This window comes from Macaca fascicularis, chromosome X (genome assembly GCF_037993035.2).
Source record: "Macaca fascicularis isolate 582-1 chromosome X, T2T-MFA8v1.1".
Lineage (NCBI taxonomy): Eukaryota > Metazoa > Chordata > Mammalia > Primates > Cercopithecidae > Macaca > Macaca fascicularis.
In genome coordinates, this window is record NC_088395.1 from 12,630,673 (window position 1) to 12,657,765 (window position 27,093).

Sequence of the window (27,093 nt, forward strand, 5' to 3'; positions counted from 1 at the left end):
AGCACTTCAGAGGGGAGTCTTTCCGACCTCAAGCTGAAGGAGAAGGAACAATTACTGGAATTCAGGGAGGAGAGCATCACCGAACAAGAGCTTCATTAGAGGATTGCAGCCAACACAGGGCCAGGCGGAGGGAGCCAGAGGGAGGCAGCTCTGCTCTCCCTCCTCCTGCCCTTCAGTTTCCAACCACCGCCTCCCATTGGCCAAACCCAACCAGAAGTCAGTGAGCAAGGGGCTACTGATGAAGCACATATAGCTCAGCCTCCAGGGACACAGAACAGGATAAAAGGCTGGGACAGTGGGTCTGGTGGGGCAAAGAGAAAGCTTGCATCTGCCAGGTGAAGCATTATAGTCCCCATCCTCCCCCCACCACCTTAGTTCTTGTGCATTTCCCATCAGTTTTCTTCCAAAGCATTTCAGATTTCACTGATTTGAATGGAATCTCTTCTTCTATTACCAATTTGGATCAGTAATTATTTATGTATGAGAAAACTATTGATTTTTACAGATCATTTGCATAGCAGAGTGGTTTAATAAGGAGACATTTGGTTTTTACTGCCTGCGTGGGTATAACTTGCTATGTGACTTGAGGCAAATCCAATATTTCTTCTGTTATGAATTCCAGTATTTGTAAAAAATGGGTAATAAGATCTCTATTTTATATAGTTTTAGTATTTAATGAGATAATACATATAAAGTCATAACAGTGTCTGGCTCATAACAAACCCTCAATAAATGTCATTTATTACTGTATCTGGTTTTTGAGCTGCTCTATCGCACCATTGACTTTTCAGCCCAGTATATGTTAACCCTGATCATTATCCTCAGATGTCCCCATGCCACACTCTACATCATCCAAATTCTCTCCATGTGGACTATGTAGATTAAAGAACTTTAAACATAACTACCGTATTTTGGCTCTACCTACAAAATGTCCAATAATCAGTTAAGAAGGGAACAATTCTCTTGGGGCCCACACTGTGAGAAGCGAATGCAGCTGAACTTTTTTAAAGGAAAATGAATGAACCAACTGGTAGCTTTGCCAGTGCTTAAAAACCAGCATCCTCTCCAGCTGGGTCTAAGACAGGATAAGGTAAATTTAGATATGTCTGCAATATATCTATAGAACAGTGGTTCTCAATCTGAGGTGTTTTTGCCCCTTAGGGGATAGTTTGCAATGTCTAGAGACATCTGTGATTCTCACAACTGGAAGGGGGCAGTGCTATTGGCATCTAGTGGGTATAGAGCAAGGATGCTACCAAACATCCTACGGTGCAACAGAGAATTATCTGGTCAAAAATGTAAATAGTGCTGAGGGCGAGAAACCCTGCTATAAAAATGAAAGAAGTTTGGTCTATAGGGTTGTTTGGATTTAGACAAGACATTGCCCCAGTAGTGGTGGTAGAAATAAGAGGAACCCGGTGCTTTTGCAAAGCCCATATCTGGGGTGGCTTAAATAATCTCTCCTCTCCCCGCCCCCCGACCTGATCTTTGTAGTTGGAAACTCCAGGGCTGGCTGCCTGGAGTCTTTGTGACTCTACACTTCCTGCCACCCATCACTTCATCTCAGAAGACTCGAGATTAGGATCACTCCATACCATCAAGAAAGGTATTTTAAACATTGGAACACATATAGATAATTTAAGTAGGTAGATGTATGTGCTGTTATAAGGAAGTGGGGAGGAGAGGAGAGGGAACTGAAATCATATGCACAAAATTTTTTTTAGAATATAAATAAAAAATGTGGTAGTCTAAAATGTCAATTCTTCAAAGATAAAGTTAGACTTTCAGTAACGTTAGAAATGGTTTTCTGGAATATGTCTCCAGTCTACCTAACTTCGAGGAAGTAAATACTGTAAATAGATGTTTCAAGTGCATTTTAAAGCAATGATCGCAGCATGTCTTTAAGCTACAGTATTTTGCTGTCTTTGAAATGTAAAGTTTGATATCTTCTCTTTCTCTTAGTTGATGCTATTGGGTCCATCTCAAGCTGATCTTGGCACCTCTCATGCTCTGCTCTCTTCAACCAGACCTCTACATTCCATTCTGGAAGAAGACTAAAAATGGTAAGAACAGCTCAGAGAACCTTAAAAAGTGTTATCTGTAATCTTTGTGGAAACAACTGAAACCAGCTGGCAAGAGCAATGTTGAAGAATCTGTACTTAGGTTATTTGCTGGGGGAAAGTGCTTCCTGATATTTCATAATTGGCATTAATGAAGGGGGCATTTCACAATTTCAGATTAATCAATGCTTGCTCTGTCCAACTTCCTACAAGAATTAAATATGTGCTGTGGGGAGGAGCAGCAGATGTTTGAATTGGGGGCATGGTTTCTATGGATCTCATTTCTTCAGCTTACATTTTTGGCTTTAAAGCCATAACAAATCACTGAATTACTGAAGTTACTTTGTGCTTTTTCCAGCATATGGTGTTGTCTGAATGACTGTGTGGATGAATGTGTGTAGGCAGGCTCATAGCAATAAAATACGGGAAATCCCCGGGCTTGAGTGCTGTCAAAGAAAACTAAATTTGGACAGTAGATAAAGATACTCTCAGGACTATTGCAATCGGTGGAAAGAGACCTCAGTATAGAAAGGGGCTCAATTCTGAATACAGCCAAAGACCAGTAAAGATTTCTGGCCAAGGAGTAGAGTGTGGGTCAGTGGATGGAAAATTACTAAGAGGAAACATCAAGGGTAAAAGGGATTCTGGCTAAACCGACCTGACAGGATTCTTGCTGAAGACAGGCCAGGGTGATCAGACCTCACCTGGGGATGGTGGGGGATGAGGAATTTGATCAGATATTGAGGGTGATCACATACCAAGAGGAGTGGATTATCAATAAAATGACTTAGCAGGATTTCTGCTTAAACTGGGCAATGCAAAGATGGACATGAAGCCCAAAGGCTGAAGCTTAGGGGTGTAGTGGAGCCTGATTAAGTTGAACTAAGGAGAGTCTGTCAGCGCTGGCTCTTCCAGTCACTAGTTGAGGGGTCTTGTGCCTGTCATCAAAGTCCTCTGAAACTCAATTTCTCTGACTACAAAATAGGCATTAGAATCCCTCCCCAGTTGCCTTCCAGGGCCACTGTGAGGCTCAAATAATAGACTATTTTTCAAGTCATTTGCAAGTGGTATGATGCAAGTGTGAGTTATTAGGTATGCCAAAACTTACTCGGAAAAAGATGTCAATGGCCTTTTTCTGAAATTATTTTGTCACTTAAATCAGACACATTGTAGATCTGAATGTTGGCTCCTAGGCTCATTTTGTGTCAAAGTTCTAATGAAGCATTAACCATGGGGCTACTGTTACAAAGGAAACAACTGCTTATGGTTTCATTTCCTAGAAACCCAGATGTCTATTTTAATGTAAACCTATGCCCACATCTGTCTTTGCCCCTTGAGGGGTGGCATAATGGGAATGATAGTAATACAGAGAGCCCACATTTCTTGATCACTCAAGTATCATGCTGAGGGCTAGATACACATGATTCTATTTTGGTCTCAAAGTAGCCCTATGAGGTAGAAATAAAGAAACTGGGGCTTTGAGAGGTTAAGGAGCTTGGGTGGCTCTGAAAGCTGTGCTGAAGACTCTTCTGTTCTTCCTAGACCAAGCCCAGCACACACACAATAAAGGTGAGGCTGGATATGATGGCTTCCTACTCAAGTACAAAGGGGAAATAGTATATCTCTTCTAAGAAAAGACATGAAAATAATTTTCAATATAAGAAATTCAAAAGGCAAAAAAGCACAGGAAAAATATTCAACTGTATTGAGTCATATGTCAGATCCTTTGATCTAAAGAGTACACTTTTAGGAACTCTTCTTAAAGAAGCGACCATGAGACTGGATAAAGAAAATGTGGTACACATATACCATGGAATACTATGCAGCCATAAAAAGGAATGAGATCCTGTCCTTTGCAGGGACATTGATGAAGCTGGAAACCATTATCCTCAGCAAACTAACACAGAAACAGAAAACCAAACATTGCATGTTCTCACTTATAAGTGGTAGCCAAACAATGAGAATACATGGACACAGGGAGGGGAGTAACACTCACTGAGGCCTGTTGGGGGAGGGTGGGGCAGGAGAGAGCATTAGGGAAAAAAGCTAATGCATGCTGGGCTTAATACCTAGGTGATGGGTTGATCTGTGCAGCAAACCACCATGACACACGTTTACCTATGTAACAAACCAGCACATCCTGCACATGTACCCCAGAACTTAAAACAAACAAACAATAAAATAATTAAAAAGAAAAAAAGAAGTGATCAGGTACATGGGAAACTATTTACGAAGATAGTCTGTGCAACCAGGCAAAAAAAAAAAAAAAAAAAAAATCTCATGTCCCATGTTGGGAAGGGGTGAATTAATTGTAGTACACTCATTAAATGGAATATTATGTAATCATCAAATCATGTTTTTTAAAATAATACTGGATGACCTAAGAAAGCACTCATGGTATAATGTTAAATGAAAAAAGCAAACTACAAATTGATAAGTGCCATGTATTCCTGATGTTTTTACTTACCTGCTAGACAAATACTAGATGCTTACTAAATGTTGGATAATCTGTGATGATGGTTTACATAAACACATGTGTTGCATATTCTAATTTCACTCAACATCCCTACTTTATAACCATTTTACAGTTAGCAAATCAGAGGTTCATGAGGCCAAGTGATTTATGAAAGTCAGAGAGCTCTTACATGACAGAACAAGGATTTAAAACCAAAGTTTTGTATTGACAAAGCCTTGGGTATTACTACAATGCTTCTCACCATATGAAATAGATGCAGGGATGGGAAATTACTATCAGAAGGGAACATCTCCCAAAATGTCAATAGTAGTTCAGCAAATTTAAAAGTAAAAACATTATTCTGCTCTTAACCTATAGGAAATTTCTTTATGGCTAAAAAAACAGTTATTAAGTAATCTATTTATTAAATTAATACAATCTGATTATTTAAAAATTTGGAATGCTGTACTAAAATTAAAAATCATAATTACAGATTAACCAGCCAGTACCTTTGCACTCCAAGAATAAATAATGTATATCCCCGAAACTCACCAAAGTTTAGGGCTGGGGTTGGCAAACTATAGCCCATGGGCTATATCCTACCTGCTGTACAGCTCATGAGCTAAGATTGTTTTGTTTTTTAAATTGTTTTTAAAAGACTGAAAAATATCAAAGCAAAGTTACTATTTTGTGACATGTAAAAGTTATATTCAATTCAAGTTTCAGTGTTTACAAATAGCTTTATTGTTTGAATATTTGTTTACGTATTGTTGATAAGTGCTTTTGCACTACGATGGGAAACTATTCAAGGAGTTGAGTAGTGTGACAGAGACCCCGATGGCCTGCAAAGCTTAAACCATTTGCTAACTGGCCCTTTACAGAAAAAGTATGTCAGTCTGTGGCTTACAGAAAACAAGAGGATAAGGTATAAGGTCAAATAAGTTGGAGGGTCCTATGGTCTTTGGTGACTGTTGTGATGCATAATAGCTGTTGAGTTCCTAATTTATGTAAGACAACTTTATATCCTTTTATTCTTTTAATTTGAAAACTAAGTCTGTTGGGCTAAAATGATAGGAAGCAAATGATAATTCTCTCCTTTTTCTTAAAAAAGCAAGTGGTTTACATCTTAGTACTTAAATGTTTTGGTGACATAATGAAACTGATATTCATGGCATTTGTACTTTACAGAGATTAAACTAAAATTAACAATATTTCAAAATTCACAAATAGGGGATATTTGTTAATAAATCTATTTGGGAAATTCCTAGCAGAGGCTCTGTCTATAAAATGAATAGCGTTTCAGCAGCTTCTCTTATTCACAGTGCTTGGTTATTCTCTAGGGAGACAAACACAACACATCTCTAGTTACCAAACAGTTCAGTGTGATATAAACATGGCAAAAAGTCAATGAATTTGAGGGCAAGGGTTTCCAGCAATCGCCCCCCCACTGCTTACTTCTTCCATGCCCTTTCTCAGTTTTCTTCAGCCAGGCAGCCATCCCCTCTGGTTTCTCCCAGACCCCGGCTGCAGGCTCCCAGCCATCACAGAAAGCCCCTCGCTCACACATTTTGGCTCAAGCAACTCTTTCTCTTAGAAATGCAGATCCCAACATTTCCTTTTAAACTCAGGCAACTTGGCTTTTTCCTGCCCTGTGATCTTGAAAGTTGCTTGGAGGAACAGCTGAGTGTATGGGGCTGTGGTCCTCTCAGGGCTGGCATGTTGTAGCCCAGGGGGTGCCCAGGGACCTTTCTGACTGGTTGGTTAGTTGGGTAAAAGAGTGAAGTCAGGAGAGCAGCAAATCCTTCTTAACTTACTATAAAAATGCAAGTGTTCCCCAGGCCTCAAATAGTCTCATATGAAGATAAATTTCCTTTTGCCAAGAATTCTGCTGAAAATAATCCATCGTAGCCAGATAACAGCTATGCAAAGAATATATAATAGACTGTTAGGGGCATGTATGCCGATTCATACAGAAAGGTGAGGGTTTCTTTTGCTGGGGTGTGGTGGGTGGGGGAATTCCTTATTGCAATCATACTCTACTTCTCCATCCAGAAAACTCTCCAACCCTCTTGGGGGACTCTCTATTTTCTACTCTTTCTCCCCCTTATGTACCTACCTAGACCATCTGCTCCCATATGTCCTGCCTGACTCCTGCTCCAGTTACCTATCACTGCATAAGAGATCACCTCAAAATGCAATGGTTTCAAACAACAACAATCATATACTGCTTTCTGTCATGGGTCCAGGAGTTGACTGGACTCACTAGGCAGCTCTCCCACAGGGTCTCTCTTGAGGTGGCAGTCAGGCGGTGACTGCGACTGGAGTCACCTGAAGACTCACTCTCCAGATCTGATGCCTGGGCTGGGAGACGCAACAGCTAGGTGCCGGAGCAGCTGCAGCTCCTCAGGTGTCTCTGTCTCCATGTGGTCTCCCTGATATGGTGGTTGTTGTATAGCCAGGCGTCTTACAAGGGTGATGACTCAGGACTCCAAAGCAAGTGGGGGAGAGGAAGGGAGAGAGGGAGAAACAGAGAGAGAGAGAGAGAGAGTGTGTGTGTGCCAGTACGCGCAAGGTGAAATCTGTATTGCCTGTGAACTACCCACCATGTCTTTGGTCCTCTTGACAGGAAACCTCCTAGAAATGTTTGCTGTCTCTAATCCCTCTCTTTACATTCTTCCAAGAACTTTGAAGTCATATTTTATTTAGCTACTCCTTCAAAACATATCTGGTGTTCGGCCGGTTCTTGCCCCTCCAGCACTGCCACCTGGGACTTCTGCTTGAATGACTGTAATAGCCTCTCGACTAGTCTCCCTGCTTTCACCCTTGCCCCTCACTGTCTATTCTCAACACAGCAGCCAGCAGCATCCTTCTCAAATGTAAGTCAGACCAACTGACTATCAGCTCAAAAATTTGCAATGCATCTGCATTCTACCCAGAGCAGAGACCATCTTCCATGGAATGGTAGAGAAAGCCCAACATGCTTGGGGACACTCCCTCTCTGACTTCATCTCCTATTGTTCTCCTACTCCCCCAGCTTCAGCAATATTGGCCTCGTTGCCATTTTTGTGAATATTCCAGCATGTTTTCACCTTGGGGCCTTTGCTCTAGGCTAATTCATCTGTCTGGAATGCATTTCCCCTAGATGTCTATATGGATGACTTTCTCCTTTCCTTGAGGTCTTTGTTTAGATATCAACTTCTTAATGATGCCTATCCAAGCCGCCCTATTTATCATCACATTCCTACTCCACATTCCTGATCCTTTTCACTCTGCCCTGTTTTCTTTTTCAGTAACACTTATCACTTGATATGCAATATCACTTCTGACAGTTATATATTGTTGTGCTTATTATTTAGAGAACATAAGCTACAGATGAGTGGAAATCTTTTCTATTTTGTCTGCTGATGTCCCAAACACCTAGAAGAGTACCTGGCATGTTGCAGACATCAATAAGTACTTGTTGAATTTTTCCTTTTTCACAATTTCCTTCTACATTGTTATGATGAGGTTTTATTTCCTCTGTAATTTGATTTTAAAAGTTTTAATTAAAAAATATATTCTTTATGTTAAAAAGTCAAAGAGTAGAGAAGGGTATAACATAAAAATAGAAGTCCCTGTGTCCCCAGGGAAGGTCCCTTCATACCACTGCCCAGAAGAAATTGCTGTTAAAGGTTTCTTGTGTATTCTTTCCTACTTTTCTCTCCAAATACAAATATATGCATATATATTTATAATAAAGGCATTATATGCTATATGTTATTTCAATGCTGCTTTTAAAATCCCCTTTAGTTTTTGTAACTTAATAGTAGATCATGTATAGCTTTTTATGTCAATACCCACAGCTCTACCACATTCTTTTTAAGGGACATTTGATATTTTACTATTGGTAACTTCCCATTTTTAACCATTCTCTCAAATCAATGGATTGTCATGTAATTCTTCCCATTCTTACTATTTCAGAGAGCTGAATCAAACTAATACAATAGTTTTATATAAAGACATATAAGGCCAGGCATAGTGGCTCTTGCCTGTAATCCCAGCACTTTGGGAGGCCGAGGCAAGCAGACCACCTGAAGTCAGGAGTTCGAGACCAGCCTGGCCAACATGGTGAAACCCTGTCTCTGCTAAAAATACAAAAATTAGCTGGGAGTGGTGGCAGGTGTCTGTAATCCCAGATATTCAGAAGGCTGAGGCAGGAGAATCACTTGAACCAGGTAGGCAGAGATTGCAGTGATCCAAGATCCGGCCAGTGTACTCCAGTCTGGGCAACAGAGTGAGACTCTGTCCTAAATAAATAAATAAATAAATAAATAAATAAGACATATAATGCTTACTTTAAAGAAAAACAAAACATGTACTAGTTGTTTTTTTCCTCCCTCTGTGGAATTCTTAGAAGGTTTATGGTGGTTTGAAGTTTTGCATGGACCATTTTGAAACAGTAGCAGCCTGAGGTTCCGGGGGTTATGAAGACTCCCAGCTGAGGACAGACCCTGGCAGATAAGTTTCAGGGGGCTCTACACCAACCATTAGAGCCATAGAATAAGCACAATAGAAAAGGACCATTAAGGTCAGTTAGCTAAATTCCAGTGTTTGTAGATGAGAAAGTCAAGGTTCAGGATAATTCAGTTGGTAGCCCTGTAGCAGACAGAGAGACTGAAAACAAATCTGACTTTCAGTTCATATGGTACTAACCCCGAAAATAAATAAACACGAGGAGAAATCAGACTAATCCCAGTCTTCTAACTTGTCGCAAGACACAAACCGCTTACCTTCACTTCCTCATTTTTGCTATCTAATAGTTCCCAGTTATACACATGTCCTTCTCACTCCTCTGATTGCAACCAGACATCTCTTGCAAGTTTACAAAGTTTTGAAGATAAAAATGCTATTTGGAAAGCGTGAAGTTAAAAACAGCTTGATAAATTTTTTTCCTGTTAGTAATCAGATCTCTACAACTGTAAACATTATGGTAGGAATCTAATACAGATCTAAAATCAGTAAAATTCAATCTTGAATATGGTCTTCAGTCTTGCCATCAAAATAGTGCATCCAGGTGGATAGGTTTTGCCACCTTGAAGAGTTGTTTATTCAAACTTTTGTTTGAAGAGTGGGAAAGCAGTGTCACCTTTAGGCTTGATTTATCCCTTGCCCCACAATATATTGTTTTTTCTCACCATAGATTTCCCTGACAGCAGAGAGAGAGTTCTGTGCTCAAGAGATACACACAACTTCTGATGATAGAGCAGCAGATGTATTTGGTTCCTAATTGAGCAGCAATGGTGTTTGACTCATCATGATTTCCCTACTTTATCTAGCACAGTACCTTGCACAGAGTAGATTCTCAATAATGTTTGTTGAATGACTGTGTGAGCATATAATTCATTATGGAGGTAAAGCTCAATGTGCCTTTAAATTTCTAAATTTACAAACTGCCCTAACGTAACATTGCTGGATAATATGGTTTGGCTGTGTCCCCACCCAAATCTCACCTTGAATTGTAGCTCCCATAATCCCCACATGTCATGGGAGGGACCTGGTGGGAGGTAATTGAATCATGGGGGCAGGTTTTTCCCATGCTGTTCTCATGATAGTGGATAAATCTCATGAGATCTGATGGTTTAATAAAGGGCAGTTCCCCTGCCCACGCTCTCTTGCCTGACGCCATGTAAGACGTACCTTTGCTCCTCCTTTACCTTCCACCATGATTGTGAGGCCTCCTCAGTCATGTGGAACTGTGAGTCCATTACATCTCTTTTTCTTTATAAATTACCCAAACTCGGATATGTCTTTATTAGTAGCATGAGAACAAACTAATACAATGGACATTGGATGCAATTCATTAAGAAAAATCTTAAAAATATCTTTCTTTTTTCTCCCTCAAGTTGGTCCCACTCAAAACATAAATACGCCTTTTTTGGGCGGGGGAGACAGAGTCTTGCTCTGTCACCCAGGCTGGAGTGCAGTGGTGTGATCTCAGCTCACTGCAACCTCTGCCTCCCGAGTTCAAGCAATTCTCCTGCGTCAGCCTCCCGGGTAGCTGGGATTACAGGTGCACGCCACCATGCCCGGCTAATTTTGTATTTTTAGTAGAAATGGGGTTTCACAATGTTGGCCATGCTGGTCTCAAACTCCTGACCTCAGGTGATCCTCCTGCCTTGGCCTCCCAAAGTGCTGGGATTTCACGTGTGAGCCAGTGTGCCCAGCCACCATTTTTTAATACTTGCAAATTTTTCTTATAAAAACAAACCAATTTATCTATCTCCCAAAACCCCTAAGTGGCACAAAATAGAAGCATTAGAGTACCAAGAATCCTTGAACTGAAAAGGAAATTAATCAAAATGCAGACACACATTATACCAAGTGCATTTGCTGTAACTGTGTGAGGCAACTTGAATAGAATTGGTCAACAATGAGTCTGAATCTTGGTTTGAAATTGCCTGTCTGATCTCTGCTTCCACATCAATAAAATGAGAATATTTGTATGGCCTTTCAACTTCAGTATGAGGGATCAATGATGTAATATAAACAAGTCTGCCTTAGAACCTGGCACACCATAAGTAATAAAAGGCAGCCATTATTTTAAAAAACACACAAATCATGGTCTGATGGCTGTTCAATATAAATTCTATATTTTCCATTTTAACTAAAGAGATGATATATTGAGAAAATAGAAACACCTGTGTGTATAAAATCACCCATTCCCATTTTTATAATAATTAGTTTGCTAATTGAGCATCCAAATTTACCCAGTGTATTTGCATGTGTAATTAGCTATGATTCATTACCAAAGTCAGGCCTATATCATGGTACACTATGCTATTTTACAAATCAAATTACTAAAAGATGTGTGTCTTTAGGCAATCATTACAAAGAAAAAAAAAACCCCAAAGCAAAATAAAATAAGATAGATTACTTGTATCAGATGGAAAAACAGACTTGGCTTGTTGCTGAACCCTTAAATCTCAAAATAACGATAGTTGAAGCTAAGGTTCCAGCTTAAGTCTGAAGCAGGTCCTTTCCAATGGCTTGAAAGGAGAAATTTCTACACTGAAGGAAATTTCCATTGGAATAAAGGAATATTTCACACTTTTAAGTCATCTTCTCTAGATGATCTTTTAGGTATACTTTCTCTTTAAATAAATCTAGAAATGCTTTGTTCATTTGTTTAGAATTAACTCCGTTCACAAGTTTAACACAGCCTAAGGGTTGGTCTAGACCAGAGGTTTGCCAGCTATGACCTGTGGGCTAAATCTGTCCCATCACCTGTTTTTTTTTTTCAACCTGTGAGCTAAGAATGGGTTTTACTACTCTAATAAATAGTGAGTTCATTTTTTTCCCTCACCTGCTTGATCAGAGCCCAACTTTCTCATTGCAGTTAATCTTCCTTCTGGCATGGATCTTGGAATGCAAACTTGCTGGTATCTCCGAGTTCCAGATTTCCTGTGCAGCCGGTGTGGAGAGCCAAAAGATGTTTTGTTTGGCATAAAGCATTCCAAGGGTCAGTGAGCTTGGGCTCAACTATTGAGCATAGGACAAGGGCAGCCCCATCCTGACTGTGTCTCTTCCTACGAGAGACAAATGAGCTCTGTGCTTTCACTGGGGTTTCAGGTTCAAAGGGACAGAGCGTCTGAGAAAAAGGATTATGAAAGAGTCCATCTGCAGCTCCACTTTCCGTGCCCTTCCAATGATACCATCCTCGTTTCTTCTGTGGGATGCTCCCCACTTCAATCCTTCCTTCAGAGGCCCCAAACCCTCCTGGTCTCTCCTTGTCACCTAGTGAAAATCTGATCTTCAGGGAAAAAGCCTTACTATTTATACTAGTATAATGTGAGTCTTCTATGGGATTTTAAGAAAGTTCAAAGCCTTGGTTTACTCAGCAAATATTTAGCTTGCACTCACTATGTGGCGGGCATCCTAATGATGGAGTATATGTAAAGACAAACAAGGCTTCTGGACCTCAAAGTGTTCTCCATCTATAGGGACAATGACTGAGTTGACATCTCGAGAAGTAGAATAGCAGAGTGGCTAAGAGTGCCAGCTCTGTCTCAATCACCTAGGTCTCACCTCAGCATTCATTTCACTTTCCTCATTGTAAATGAGCATATCTCTTAGAATTGGGATAAGCATTAAATAATATAGACTTGGAATGAATTTGCTTAGAATTAATTCCATGCACAAGTTTATCACAGCCTAAGGTTTGGTCTAGACCAGGGGTCTGCCAAGTATGACCCATGGGCTAAATCTGTTCCACTACCTGTTGTTGTTGTTGTTGTTTAATGACCTGTGAGCTAAGAACAGGTTTTACTATTCTAATTAGTTACATTCTAAATGGTTATTTAAGTACCTCTATAATATCCTCAATTTTGCCTAAAATATTTACCATCTGGCCCTTTACAGAATAAGTTTGCTGACTTATTGGTCTGGACCAATGCTATCTAATAAAACTTCTTGCAATGATGAAAATGTTCTCTATCTGTACCCTTGAATACAGCAGCCACTAGCCTAATGTGGCTTTTTGAGCCTTTGAAATATAGTTATGTGACTAAGAGATTGAATTTTAATTAATTTAAATTTAAGGATCCACATGTGACTATGACATTAGAGTAGTTCTAGACAGTCTGAAGTCTAAAGACTCTATGCTTTGTCAGTGCTCCCCTCTCTCAATTGAATCAACTACCCTGAGGCTGCATGAGTCAAGGGGAAGGCCACACTCTTCAATCAAATTTTTTGCCCTGGACTGGCTTTCACTGTCTACTAGAAAATGCTTAATGGGAAGTGCTTAGAAAATGCCCATGGGCACACACTTAATTCATCTAAGTTGCTACTTTGTCTGTATCCATTAAATCTGCTTTATTTTGGGGTAAACTACAGTAGAAGTTGGCTTTTTCCACCCTGCAAAGCCTTAAAATTCAGGATATCTTACTCAACTTAAAGTGTAGAGTTGCAGCCAGGGCAAAACTGTATTTCCTTCTAGCCGTGCTTGCGGACTGGCTAACTTCAGTCCTATTTCATTTCTTTTGTAAGACTGCTAAAAACAGTAAGAAGCCACCAACACACATCATCATTATGAATATTGCCAAATCATTTCCCCTAAGAGTAAAGTCACAGTTGGCATGTGTTCTGCCCTCCAAGATAGCATAGGTGACAGTTTTATCAGATACCTTGCGATGGCATAACATGGGCCACCCAGCTTTCCAGCCTCTGATATCTGAGTCTTGCTAATAGCCTGATGACATCCGCATCCCATATTTTAGGTTCACTCATGGACAGTAACTTATTTCCAAATTCTATACTGGTTAAAATTAGGTTTGCATTTGTGCAATAGAAAATCCAATTGACATTGGCTTAGCATAACAATATTTTTATTTCTCATAAACTCTTGGCAGTCAGCAGTTCCAAGCCATTATTTCTGCTCTGCTCTCTGAGGTCATATAAGGAAGGATCTGGATGCTCTGGGTCATCTACCTGGTTGCTGTACCATCCCTAGCTCATTTTTCTCATGTGCATTGCCCAAGATGGCTGGCTACAACATCCATATTACAAGAAGCCAGGTCGAAGTAGACAGGAGAAAGGGGAACAGCCCCACCATTTAAGGACATGTCCCAGAAATTGTACACCTCACTTCCACCCAAATTTCATTGGGTGTCACTTAGTCATATAGCCACACTTACCTGCAAGTGTGTCTGGGAGATATAATTATTTTTCAGAGTGATATATGCCCAACTACAAATGGAGGTTCTGTCATTATGAGATGAGAGAAAGGCAGAAAACATGTTGAGATATGTGTAGCAATCTTTGGACTCTATGGAGAGAAAAAAGAATTGAGAGTATCAAAATTCAGGCTCAAAACCAAAATTAAGGACCAAAAAATATCAATAACTATCACCTGGAATAAGAACAACATACAGTTCAGCTACACATATACAAGTGGCAGCATCTTGTCTGGAAGGAACTAATGGTCTTTCTGCATTGTATTTTAGACGTGTATTTTTTTTTCTCCCTTCCACAGGATTTTGAGCTCCTTAAGGGCAGAGACTTTGCATCTCCTGTTCCTAGTAGGTATCCAATATGTATCTGTCAAATGAAAGAATGAATATGAGTCAGTAGAATTCTAACATGTATTATAAACTTTTTTCACAAGATAGTTGGAACAATTACTAGCTAAGGAATTGTTGGGGCACTGTCTGGTCCAGATCCACTGGCTAGGTCCTTAGTGTGTCCCATATTGTTGTTTCTGTGTCCATCATTCTTTTGCAGGGAATCTTCTACTGGGCACAGAACCTGCCTCAGAGGGGCATATGGGTAATGAACTACCAAGAGAGGACTAGAACCCAGTTCTTCCAACCCTCCATCCAGAGTGCTTTTCACAACCTCACATGTGATAAGTGCAGTAGGGGTGAGAGGAGGGAGTGATTACTTCTGTCTGGTTTGATCCCAGAAGGTTTTTTGAAGAAAGTGTTTTTGAATGAGACATTATAAAAACAGAGCTTCTTAAACCTTTTCCCCCAAGAAATCCCTGGGCAGATAGAAGAGACAGAAATCTGACCTGTGCTTGGTCTGGGGGTATAGACTGAAGGAAACTACTCCAAGGAGAATTTTTTTTTCATTTTTCTTTACTTCACGATTCATTTATGCAGGCATTCATTCTTTCATTCATGTATCTAACAAATATAACAAAGTCCTAATTAAGTGCCAGGCATTGTTTTACATGAGACCACAAAAGGCTCTACCCTCTTGCAGCTTACATTCTTGTACAGAATATACATCATACGAATAAGCAACATAAATCATCAAGATAATTTCTGACTGCGGTAAGGGCTATGACTGAAATCAAACAGGGTAGTCAATTACAGAGTGCATATACCTCTCTGTGCCTCAGTTGACTCATCTGTAAAATGGAGATAATAATAGAGGTCTAGGCTAGGTGCGGTGGCTCATGCCTGTAATCCCAGCACTTTGGGAGGCCGAGGTGGGTGGTTCACTTGAGGTCAGGTGTTCCAGACCAGCCTAACCAACATGGTGAAACCCCGTCTCTACTAAAAATACAAAAATTAGCCAGACGTGGTGGCACGTACCTGCAATCCCAGCTACTTGGGAGGCTGAGACAGGAGAATCGCTTGAACTCGGGAGGTGGAGGTTGCAATGAACCATGATCATGCCATTGCACTCCAGCCTGGGCAATAAGAGTGAAACTCAGTCTCTAATAATAATAATAATAATAATAGTGATAATAGTCTATAATTCCAAAACTCTAAACCAAAAGCTTTGTCCTAACTCAGTTGATTGCAAACATAATATGATCTGAATGCATTTGAGGGTAGATCTTGACCTGAACTGAATTTTTTCTTTATTCTTTTTAACAAAGAATAAATAACTGAGTTTTTTTTTTAAATAATTCCACTTAGAGTGGACAATCTTATGTGTCACTGTGGAAATTTTGTGTGTTTTATTATGGAATGCTGCCCCAGGACTCAATAGGTATTACATAATCTAGGGTACATGTAGCATATTACCTTCTAAAATTTGAAAAATTCTGAATTCCAAAACACATGTAGCACCAAAGTTTTTGGATAAGGGATTGAAGACCTGTGGTATCCATTACTGTGAGGATTAAATGAATTAATATATGGAAAACACTTAAAATGATGCCTGGCATATGGTAAGTGCTACCTAAGTTAACTACTATTACTATTATTATCACTATTCTTACATGGGAAGGTATTTAGATAAGTTGGTCAGGGAAAGCCTCTCTGAGGATGTGTCACTTGAATAGGCAACTAAGGGGTGGTAATGACCGGGCTGTGGGAAAAGGAGGAGAAAGATGATTTCAGGAAGAGGAAACAGCAAGTGCCAAGACTGTGGTGGTTACAAGGCTGGCTTGAATGCAGAACAGAAAACAGACCAGATGGCTGATATGTGGTAAAGGAGGGGAAGGATGACTCAAGGTCAGAGAGGTAGGCTGAAGTCAGAACACCCTTGATATAAGCAGTGGTAAAGACTTTGGATTTCATTTAAAGTGTAATAGGAAGACATTGTAGTAGATCTGATTCAGGTTTATAAAGAACACTCTGATGCTGTTTGATGAATGAATTGTAGAGGAGAAGGGGGAGCAGAGAGAACAATTTGGAGTCTAGCATAGTGGTCCAGATGAGACCTAATGACTAATTGGAGTTGGGAGGTGGTAATAGTCAAAGAGAAAAGTGGACAGGTGCGAGAAAAAAGTTTAGAAATAAGTGGTGGTGGGGGGGAAGGTTTTCTGATTAATTTGCATTCTAATTTATAATATGTCAGTGTGTAGAGACTAAAAATTTCACAGTCATTATCTCAGGTGTGTTAAGGCCAGTGGTGTGCTGGACCCTACTTGAAATTGGCCATGGAGGGAATATTTACCACTATAGAAACTGACAAATGCTACAAATCAAGACAACAAATCAGGGAAAGCTGATTGTTAAACATTTATCATCACACCACTGGTGAAGGTGACTTTATTTTTCTACAACTAAACTTCCTTCATTTTACAGCCTCCATTTTCCCTGATCACGAAAACACTCAAACTAGGCACATCCTGGGAAATGTGGTATGAGGACTGTTGTCTCAATCACTTCATGTTTTCAACTCAACTCCCCTCGCACTTCTTCCCAGTGTCTCATTTAGGTACATGAGAATGGGATGGGAAGAGGGACCTGGTTCATGATTGTCACTTATCCATGTTGGCCCCCTCTGAAGTACAACTCCCCTCTCTGCTTTACAGTATCACTCTGGGCAGCATTACCAATTGCCTCCTAATAGTGGGATCTATGAACCCATTATGTCTTTGGACAAAAGCATAGCAGGGGTTGGGTCCAGGGCCTGGGATCCTATAACTATACAAATATTATTATCAGGGACTATAAAATCCTATTATGAGGGACGATAGCCATCCCCCTATCTTGACTCAACCCCTCCTCCCTGAGTAGTGAACATTTTTCCTAAATCTCTGAGAAAGACTGGTGCTCTAGAAAGATGTACCATATTTATTTAAGGGCTTCCTGTACCCACTGGCATATTGCCATATATTCTGAGGTATCTGAGTGCTCCTTTTGAGAAACATAGCCTTAAAGGATAATTAGAATTCTGGTGGGTGAAAATGGTAAGGAAGAGGACTTCAAACAGAGGGACTTGCAAGTCAGGGAACTTGGGTGTATCGACTAGTGAGGCTAGTAGAGGAGTTCAATCAGGTAAGCCAGACAAGTAGACAGGGGACAAATTATGGAAGACTTTGGATGCCATGATAAAAAGCTTCAGCTCATACTGTAAAAAGTAAAATAAAATAAGAAGTTCGGGTGCAGTGCCTCATGACTGTAATTTCAGCACTTTGGGAGGCTGAGGTGGGAGGATCACTTGAGCCTGGGAAACAATTTCAAGGAGTTCAGAGCAAGAAACTGATTGATTAAGGTTTGGGAAGCTTGATAGATAGGGTGGACTGGGAAAGTGAGAGAGGAGGCTTTGGAGTAGACCAAGGGTAGAGGGATCTCAGTTGATATTATGTCAGCTAAAACCACACACCAAGGAGGATGTTAAGAACAATGAAGGAGGTCAACTGGACTCTCAATGGTTTTAATGATGGGGAGGAAAAGATAGGGTGGTGAGAAGAAGAAGAGACAATTTTGTACATCTAACTCCAACAAACTTTAGACATGAAAAAGCCCTTCTGAGCCATCTTGCATTGGAGGAAAAAAGTTGCTTATTTACCTCCAGTTAGAGGAATTAAGGGAAGTAGGCTTTTTTTTGTTTTTCTTTTGAGACAGAGTCTTGCTCTGTCACCCTGGCTGGGGTACAGTGGTGTGATCACGGCTCACTGCAACCTCAAACTCTTGGGCTTAAGAGGTCCTCCCTACTCAGCCTCCTGAGTAGCTGAACTACAGGTGTGTGCCACCATGCCCAGCTAATTTTTTTTTTTTCTGTAGAGAGAGGGTCTCACGCTTTGTTGCCCAGGCTAGTCTTGAACTCTGGCTTCAAGCGATCCACCTGCTTTGTCCTCCCAAAGCGTTGGTATTAGAGGCATGAGCCACCACATCTGGTGGAAGTAGGCATTTGGTTTCTTAGATATCAACATGATTGGTTGATTCAGTCACTTGGGAAGATAAAAGCATTAACTGAGCTAGATCCCTATGGTAGAGACACAGGCTGGACCACTCCATGTGTAAGTACTAAACTAAAACCAGTGTTCTGGAGTAGACGTTGCTAGAAATCCTGAAACTTGAGAGCAAGTCCACGGTTAAAGTATTCTGTAAGGCAGAGTCAGTTGAAGGTAATAAGGTGATTATTAAAGTTCTTCTGCACTTCCCATATTCCCTTTTAGGGCCTTTCTCCCTAGGGTCCCAGTGTCTGTCATGCTAAACCTAGATGCACAAGAACCACCTTTATGGGTAGGTTCCCATATGTCGCAGTTTGCCTGACAGACTTGGTTTATGCCTATAGTCTTGGTGTAATTATTAACAGCCCCACTTCACTCTTGTAAGTATACTAATGGATCAATTATATGGTTCCTCTGATTATGCATCACCCAGTCAGTGCCCTGACTCTATTACTGTCTCCTCTCCAAATTTATGTAATATAAACTCAATGTGTAGGGAAAATGCTCATCCTAAAATCCCCTTGGAGGGGATAATTTGCAAGATTATTTCCAAAAACAATCCAAGATGAGAGCCAGATTATAGAATGTCAGTGCCAGAATGGCATGAATCTATGTTTTATAATCAAATGCCACTTACTAGTTGGGTAACCTTGGGCCAATCAGTTAATATTGCTGAGTGATGTCTTCTTTGTAAAATGGGAATCTTAGAATATTCTGAGACTCAAATATTTTGAAAGACTCAAGTAATGTGTACCCGGGCAGGTTTAGCGGGTCAACATCAATTGCACTGAAGTCTTCATGTGTTATTTTTCCTGGGTGTATCCATATTCTAACATTTCTTCACCTTCCAAATTTCAGACTTTGGCAGTGAATCGATGGCTCTGTCATTTTAGTGTTCCATGTAACAACGAATAGGAAAATGCTGCTTCTACCATCTTGAAAGCTATTTTGCTAAAAAGCTAAGATGCTAAAAGCTAACTATGTAACTAAATAATTGCAAATCTCAGTAATTGACAAATACAGTCATGGGGTTGGGGCTACTGTTTAGACAGTTGGAAACAAGGCCTGAATTATTTGTTTTTAAAATGTTGCAAAAGAGAGGCAGCAAATGGGAAATTTTAATTCTGATTCTTCGTATGTTTTAGAGCAATGATTTGTTCTTTCTTATACTTTCAGATGTTTCCAGTGTGGACACTGAAGAGACAAATTCTTATCCTTTTTAACATAATCCTAATTTCCAAACTCCTTGGGGCTAGATGGTTCCCTAAAACTCTGCCCTGTGATGTCACTCTGGATGTTTCAAAGAACCATGTGATCGTGGACTGCACAGACAAGCATTTGACAGAAATTCCTGGAGGTATTCCCACCAACACTACGAACCTCACCCTCACCATTAACCACATACCAGACATCTCTCCAGCGTCCTTTCACAGACTGGTCCATCTGGTAGAGATCGATTTCAGATGCAACTGTGTACCTATTCGATTGGGGTCAAAAAGCAACATGTGCCCCAGGAGGCTGCAGATTAAACCCAGAAGCTTTAGTGGACTCACTTATTTAAAATCCCTTTACCTGGATGGAAACCAGCTTCTAGAGATACCGCAGGGCCTTCCACCCAGCTTACAGCTTCTCAGCCTTGAGGCCAACAACATCTTTTCCATCAGAAAAGAGAATCTAACAGAACTGGCCAACATAGAAATACTCTACCTGGGCCAAAACTGTTATTATCGAAATCCTTGTTATGTTTCATATTCAATAGAAAAAGATGCCTTCCTAAACTTGACAAAGTTAAAAGTGCTCTCCCTGAAAGATAACAATGTCACAACCGTCCCTACTGTTTTGCCATCTACTTTAACAGAACTATATCTCTACAACAACATGATTGCAGAAATCCAAGAAGATGATTTTAATAACCTCAACCAATTACAAATTCTTGACCTAAGTGGAAATTGCCCTCGTTGTTATAATGCCCCATTTCCTTGTACGCCATGTAAAAATAATTCTCCCCTACAGATCCCTGTAAATGCTTTTGATGCGCTGACAGAATTAAAAGTTTTACGTCTACACAGTAACTCTCTTCAGCATGTGCCCCCAAGATGGTTTAAGAACATCAACAATCTCCAGGAACTAGATCTGTCCCAAAACTTCTTGGCCAAAGAAATTGGGGATGCCAAATTTCTGCATTTTCTCCCCAACCTCATCCAATTGGATCTGTCTTTCAATTTTGAACTTCAGGTCTATCGTGCATCTATGAATCTATCACAAGCATTTTCTTCACTGAAAAGCCTGAAAATTCTGCGGATCAGAGGATATGTCTTCAAAGAGCTGAAAAGCTTTAACCTCTCTCCATTACATAATCTTCAAAATCTTGAAGTTCTTGATCTTGGTACTAACTTTATAAAAATTGGTAACCTCAGCATGTTTAAACAATTTAAAAGATTGAAAGTCATAGATCTTTCAGTGAATAAAATATCACCTTCAGGAGATTCAAGTGAAGTTGGCTTCTGCTCAAATGCCAGAACTTCTGTAGAAAGTTATGAACCCCAGGTCCTGGAACAATTATATTATTTCAGATATGATAAGTATGCAAGGAGTTGCAGGTTCAAAAACAAAGAGGCTTCTTTCACGTCTGTTAATGAAAGCTGCTACAAGTATGGGCAGACCTTGGATCTAAGTAAAAATAGTATATTTTTTATCAAGTCCTCTGATTTTCAGCATCTTTCTTTCCTCAAATGCCTGAATTTGTCAGGAAATCTCATTAGCCAAACTCTTAATGGCAGTGAATTCCAACCTTTAGCAGAGCTGAGATATTTGGACTTCTCCAACAACCGGCTTGATTTACTCCATTCAACAGCATTTGAAGAGCTTCGCAAATTGGAAGTTCTGGATATAAGCAGTAATAGCCATTATTTTCAATCAGAAGGAATTACTCATATGCTAAACTTTACCAAGAACCTAAAGGTTCTGCAGAAACTGATGATGAACGACAATGACATCTCTTCCTCCACCAGCAGGACCATGGAGAGTGAGTCTCTTAGAACTCTGGAATTCAGAGGAAATCACTTAGATGTTTTATGGAGAGATGGTGATAACAGATACTTACAATTATTCAAGAATCTGCTAAAATTAGAGGAATTAGACATCTCTAAAAATTCCCTAAGTTTCTTGCCTTCTGGAGTTTTTGATGGTATGCCTCCAAATCTAAAGAATCTCTCTTTGGCCAAAAATGGGCTCAAATCTTTCATTTGGGAAAAACTCCGTTATCTAAAGAACCTGGAAACTTTGGACCTCAGCCACAACCAACTGACGACTGTCCCTGAGAGATTATCCAACTGTTCCAGAAGCCTCAAGAATCTGATTCTTAAGAATAATCAAATCAGGAGTCTGACGAAGTATTTTCTACAAGATGCCTTCCAGTTGCGATATCTGGATCTCAGCTCAAATAAAATCCAGATGATCCAAAAGACCAGCTTCCCAGAAAATGTCCTCAACAATCTGAAGATGTTGCTTTTGCATCATAATCGGTTTTTGTGCACCTGTGATGCTGTGTGGTTTGTCTGGTGGGTTAACCATACGGAGGTGACTATTCCTTACCTGGCCACAGACGTGACTTGCGTGGGGCCAGGAGCACACAAGGGCCAGAGTGTGATCTCCCTGGATCTGTATACCTGTGAGTTAGATCTGACTAACCTGATTCTGTTCTCACTTTCCATATCTGTATCTCTCTTTCTCATGGTGATGATGACAGCAAGTCACCTCTATTTCTGGGATGTGTGGTATATTTACCATTTCTGTAAGGCCAAGATAAAGGGGTATCAGCGTCTAATATCACCAGACTGTTGCTATGATGCTTTCATTGTGTATGACACTAAAGACCCAGCTGTGACAGAGTGGGTTTTGGCTGAGCTGGTGGCCAAACTGGAAGACCCAAGAGAGAAACATTTTAATTTATGTCTCGAGGAAAGGGACTGGTTACCAGGGCAGCCAGTTCTGGAAAACCTTTCCCAGAGCATACAGCTTAGCAAAAAGACAGTGTTTGTGATGACAGACAAGTATGCAAAGACCGAAAATTTTAAGATAGCATTTTACTTGTCCCATCAGAGGCTCATGGATGAAAAAGTTGATGTGATTATCTTGATATTTCTTGAGAAGCCCTTTCAGAAGTCCAAGTTCCTCCAGCTCCGGAAAAGACTCTGTGGGAGTTCTGTCCTTGAGTGGCCAACAAACCCGCAGGCTCACCCATACTTCTGGCAGTGTCTAAAGAACGCCCTGGCCACAGACAATCACGTGGCCTATAGTCAGGTGTTCAAGGAAACGGTCTAGCCCTTCTTTGCAAAACACGACTGCCTAGCTTACCAAGGAGATGCCTGGTGGTTTAAATTGTTTTCATGTATGTCACACCAAAAGCGTGTTTTGAAATTCTTCAAGAAATGAGATTGCCCATATTTCGGGGGAGTCACCAACCTCTGTCACAGGAGTTGGAAAGATGGAATTTATATAATGCATTGAGTCTTCTTTCCTATGTCTCTGTGTCTCTATTTGCACTTGAGTCTCTCCCCTCAGCTCTTGTATAAAATACTGTTGGGAAAGGAGTGCCAAGTAAAAAACACAGGGCTCTGAGGCTCCTGTAATTGTGATGATTAAATATACACACAATCATGACATTGAGAAGAACTGCATTTCTACCCTTAAAAAGTACTGGTATATACAGAAATAGGGTTTAAAAAAAGCTCAAGCTCTGTCTATATGAGACCAAAATGTACTAGAGTTAGTTTAGTGAAATAAAAACCCAGTCAACTGGCTGGGCACGGTGGCTCATGCTTGTAATCCCAGCACTTTGGGAGGCCGAGGCGGGTGGATCACGAGATCAGGAGTTCAAGACCAGTCTGGCCAACACGGTGAAACCCTGTCTCTGCTAAAAATACAAAAATTAGCTGCGCGTGGTGGCAGGTGCCTATAATCCCAGCTACTTGGGAGGCTGAGGCAGGAGAATTGCTTGAACCTGGGAGGCGGAGGTGGCAGTGAGCCAAGATTGTGCCACTGCACTCCAGCCTGGGCGACAGAGCTAGACTCTGTCTCAAAAAACAAACAAACAAAACCCAGTCAACTTCTTAACCAATTGCTTCTGTGACATCCAGGGCCCCGTTCTGTGCAGATCGAGTGTGGGCACCACACAGGTGGTTGCTGCTTCAGTGCTTCCTGCTCTTTTCCCTTGGGCCTGCTCCTGGCTTCCATAGGGAAACAGCGAGAAAGAAAGACACATCCTTACCATAAACGGATATGGTCCACCTACAAATGGAAAAATATTTAAATGATCTGCCTTTATACAAAGTGATATTCTCTACCTTTGATAATTTACCTGCTTAAATGTTTTTATCTGCACTGCAAAGTACTGTATCCAAAGTAAAATTTCCTCATCCAATATCTTTCAAACTGTTTTGTTAACTAATGCCATATATTTGTAAATACCTGCACGCTTGATACAGCAATGTTAGATGGTTTTGACGGTAAGCCCTAAAGGAGGACTCCGAGAGTGTGTATTTATCTATACTTTTATCAGAGATGACAATTATTTGAATGCCAATTATATGGATTCCTTTCATTTTTTGCTGGGGGATGGGAGAAGAAACCAAAGTTTATAGACCTTCACATTGAGAAAGCTTCAGTTTTGAACTTCAACTATCAGATTCAAAAACAACAGAAAACAACAGAAAGAACCAAGACATTCTTAAGACACATGTACTTTCAACTGGGTATAAATTCATGAGTTCAAAGATTGAAACCTGACCAATTTGCTTTATTTCATGGAAGAAGTGATCTACAATGGTGTTTGTGCCATTTGGAAAACAGCGTGCATGTGTTCAAGCCTGTGATTGAAGACATATTTTCCTCATATGTGGCAGTGCCAAAGGCTTTACTTTACCTGTGAGTACACACTAAATGAATTATTTCCAAAGGACATTTAATCAGTAAGGGTCACAAATTCCCAAATTAATCTCTGGAATAAATAGAGAGGTAATTGAATTGCTGGAGTCAACTGTTTCACAACTTCTGTAAGCTTTATTGTGTTTCATAGTTTCTGTTCTTCTTCCGTGAGAACAAGGATAATGGCATTAAAAAATCAGCTTTTCGCCATTATAAATTGTCTTCTATTGAAATACATAAAATCACTTGAAGACAACTTAAACACTTTCTGAAATGGATCAAGAGGAAGGGAAAATGAAAATAATGCAACTCAGAAACCACAGAGTATTTTGACATGAGGTTAAGTACGGTGGTTTGTTATAGGAAAATAACAGCACACTAACAGATGGTTTTTATCGGAATTCTTTGGTAATCTTGACATGTCATACTTTTAACTTTCTGAGGGCCCTCAGTGCAGCTTTGTAGGACTGGAGCTGTTCATAGATGGTCCCCACAAAGCTCTGAATGTGGGGCTTCTCTGCTGACTGGCCTCTGGTTGGCTCCACCCCAGAAGGGACTCTCAGATTTTCCATGAATTCTGCTTCCACCATCAAGTGTTGGTTCAAGCCCCTTTCAACCTTGACTTGGCCAGGGAGTGTCCTTTCTCTTCAGATAGATACTACACCTTAGCAAGACTTGGTATTTTTAGAATCCAAGCCAAGAGAGGCACTTGGCAGGGAAAATGTTATGGATGAGAAAAAGGCAAAACATGTATCTGCAGTTTGTAGAGGAGAGAGAGGATGAGTCTGATTGTAGCCCCGACCCTGAGTCAGGATCTCTCGGCCCCATTTGCAGGTCTACTTCCAGCTCCATCTGTCTGGACACTCTTTTAGGTCCAGATCATCTCTTACATGTGACCAAGGAATATAGAGTATGCAAGGGGATGTGGCGACCTGAGAGTGTGGGTAACTTGTGCCCATCTCCAAGGAAGCTGTGATGGGGATAGCAAGGACACACACTCTTCTTATTTATAATGCCTTTCCACCTCCCATAAGATATGCTTTTTATTTACTTCCTGCTTCTCATCCTAACCCGGGTGAACAAGAGGACCAGGTTGTACATCCTGCTAGTTATTTATGGCCCAATTTTAACATGGGGGTGGAGTTGAGGTTGGAATTGTTCCTCCGCCTCTGCTGCACATGCTCAGTAAGCAGGAACACTATTCATGGGAAAGGCTTAGTCACAGATAGTGGGAGCACATCCCTCCTTGGAGCTTCGGGTCGCTGTGCTCTAGAAGCAGTTAGTTATAGCACATGCTGCTCCTGGCATCTACTGGAAGGTGAAGCCCTTGACCCTAAGAAACACTGGGAATGATTTGTACCCTCCAAAGTCCAATAGCTATGTGGGAGGGAAACGATCAAAGAACGTGATTGAGGGGACTCAAACAGAGATGTGCTTCAGACAACACCAAGACAAAGATTAATCCATTTCACCAAGTTAACAATATACTGAAGGCAAACAAGAGAACAACCCACCTGCCAACCAACGCTATGAAGAAGGAGGGTTAAAAAGAAAATAAGTCCCAGACTCATAAGATGGTGTGGAAAGGGCCCTGGTAACATAGGGGCCACCCACGCCAGTGAGAATGAAATCACAATAGGGCAGTTTCACACTGTTTCAGGTTTTTCTTTTTCTTCTTCTTCTTTCCCTCCTTTCTTCTTTTGCCTCCCCCTCCCTCTCAGTTTCCTTTTTGGCTCTAGACACCCACGGCAAGTGTCAAGCAATGTACAAGAATGAAAAGAAGACAGTCGTTGTTGCAGGTGGATGCTTCTGTTTGGAAGGTGTGGTTTTGTGTGCACTTTTGGTTGGAAACCTATGTCTCTCTCACACACATGTCCCCCACCTGCTTCAGTGAGCATGATCTTCTAAAATTGGCTCCGTGGAATCTTCCCTAGGTGACACTGGCTGGACTCTCTGCCACATTCAAATTCACTCTTTCTACTTATCTCAACTTTCAAGCACTAATTCAGTCTTTAAGATTCCCCTAATCTCAGGTTGTAATTCATTTCTAACATGTTTGTCATGACGTCAGTGGTTGCATGTCTTCATATGTTTATCACTGCCCCCTCTTGGGGATTTATATTAATTAAACGTTTTGGAAAAGCTCAGACTTAAAATGACTGAGAGGGTTCTCGTTACAGTGTCTCACACTGAACACTCACTAAAAATAGTCTGGTAAAATCCAGAAGGAAATGGGAAGTCCTGGGGACCTCATGACAGTTTTCAGACATCCCTAGAGCAAAGATGAGCCAGACAGTGGCTCCCACAGACAGAAAATGGCTCTCAATATTCTTCTGGCCAGTGGCAACTACTGAGGCTAAGACTAGACAGAGACGGCTAACTAGGAAGCCATATTGCTCTTGTATGACACATGGCTGCTTTACTTCTCACTGGCCAAGACAACACCGTGAGGCACAGATTCCAGGGGATTTCATAACAGTGAATTGCATGAGTTGACTTGAGCAAAAGAAGTTTGTAGTAACATATCCATGAACCCA

The 27,093-nt window shown here is 40.6% G+C and overlaps 1 protein-coding gene across 2 annotated transcripts; it reads left to right on the plus strand.

Annotated features, from left to right (window-relative positions):
• The first annotated feature begins 1,528 nt into the window (after nucleotides 1-1,528).
• On the plus strand, nucleotides 1,529-24,773 carry TLR7 (toll like receptor 7). 2 transcript variants are annotated; one of them, XM_005592970.4, is made up of 3 exons: nucleotides 1,529-1,606; nucleotides 1,963-2,063; nucleotides 19,808-24,773. In XM_005592970.4, exons 2-3 carry the CDS (start codon nucleotides 2,061-2,063, stop codon nucleotides 22,952-22,954), a joined length of 3,150 nt encoding a protein of 1,049 aa, XP_005593027.2. In that variant the 5' UTR covers nucleotides 1,529-1,606; nucleotides 1,963-2,060; the 3' UTR covers nucleotides 22,955-24,773.
• Nucleotides 24,774-27,093: the final 2,320 nt, after the last annotated feature.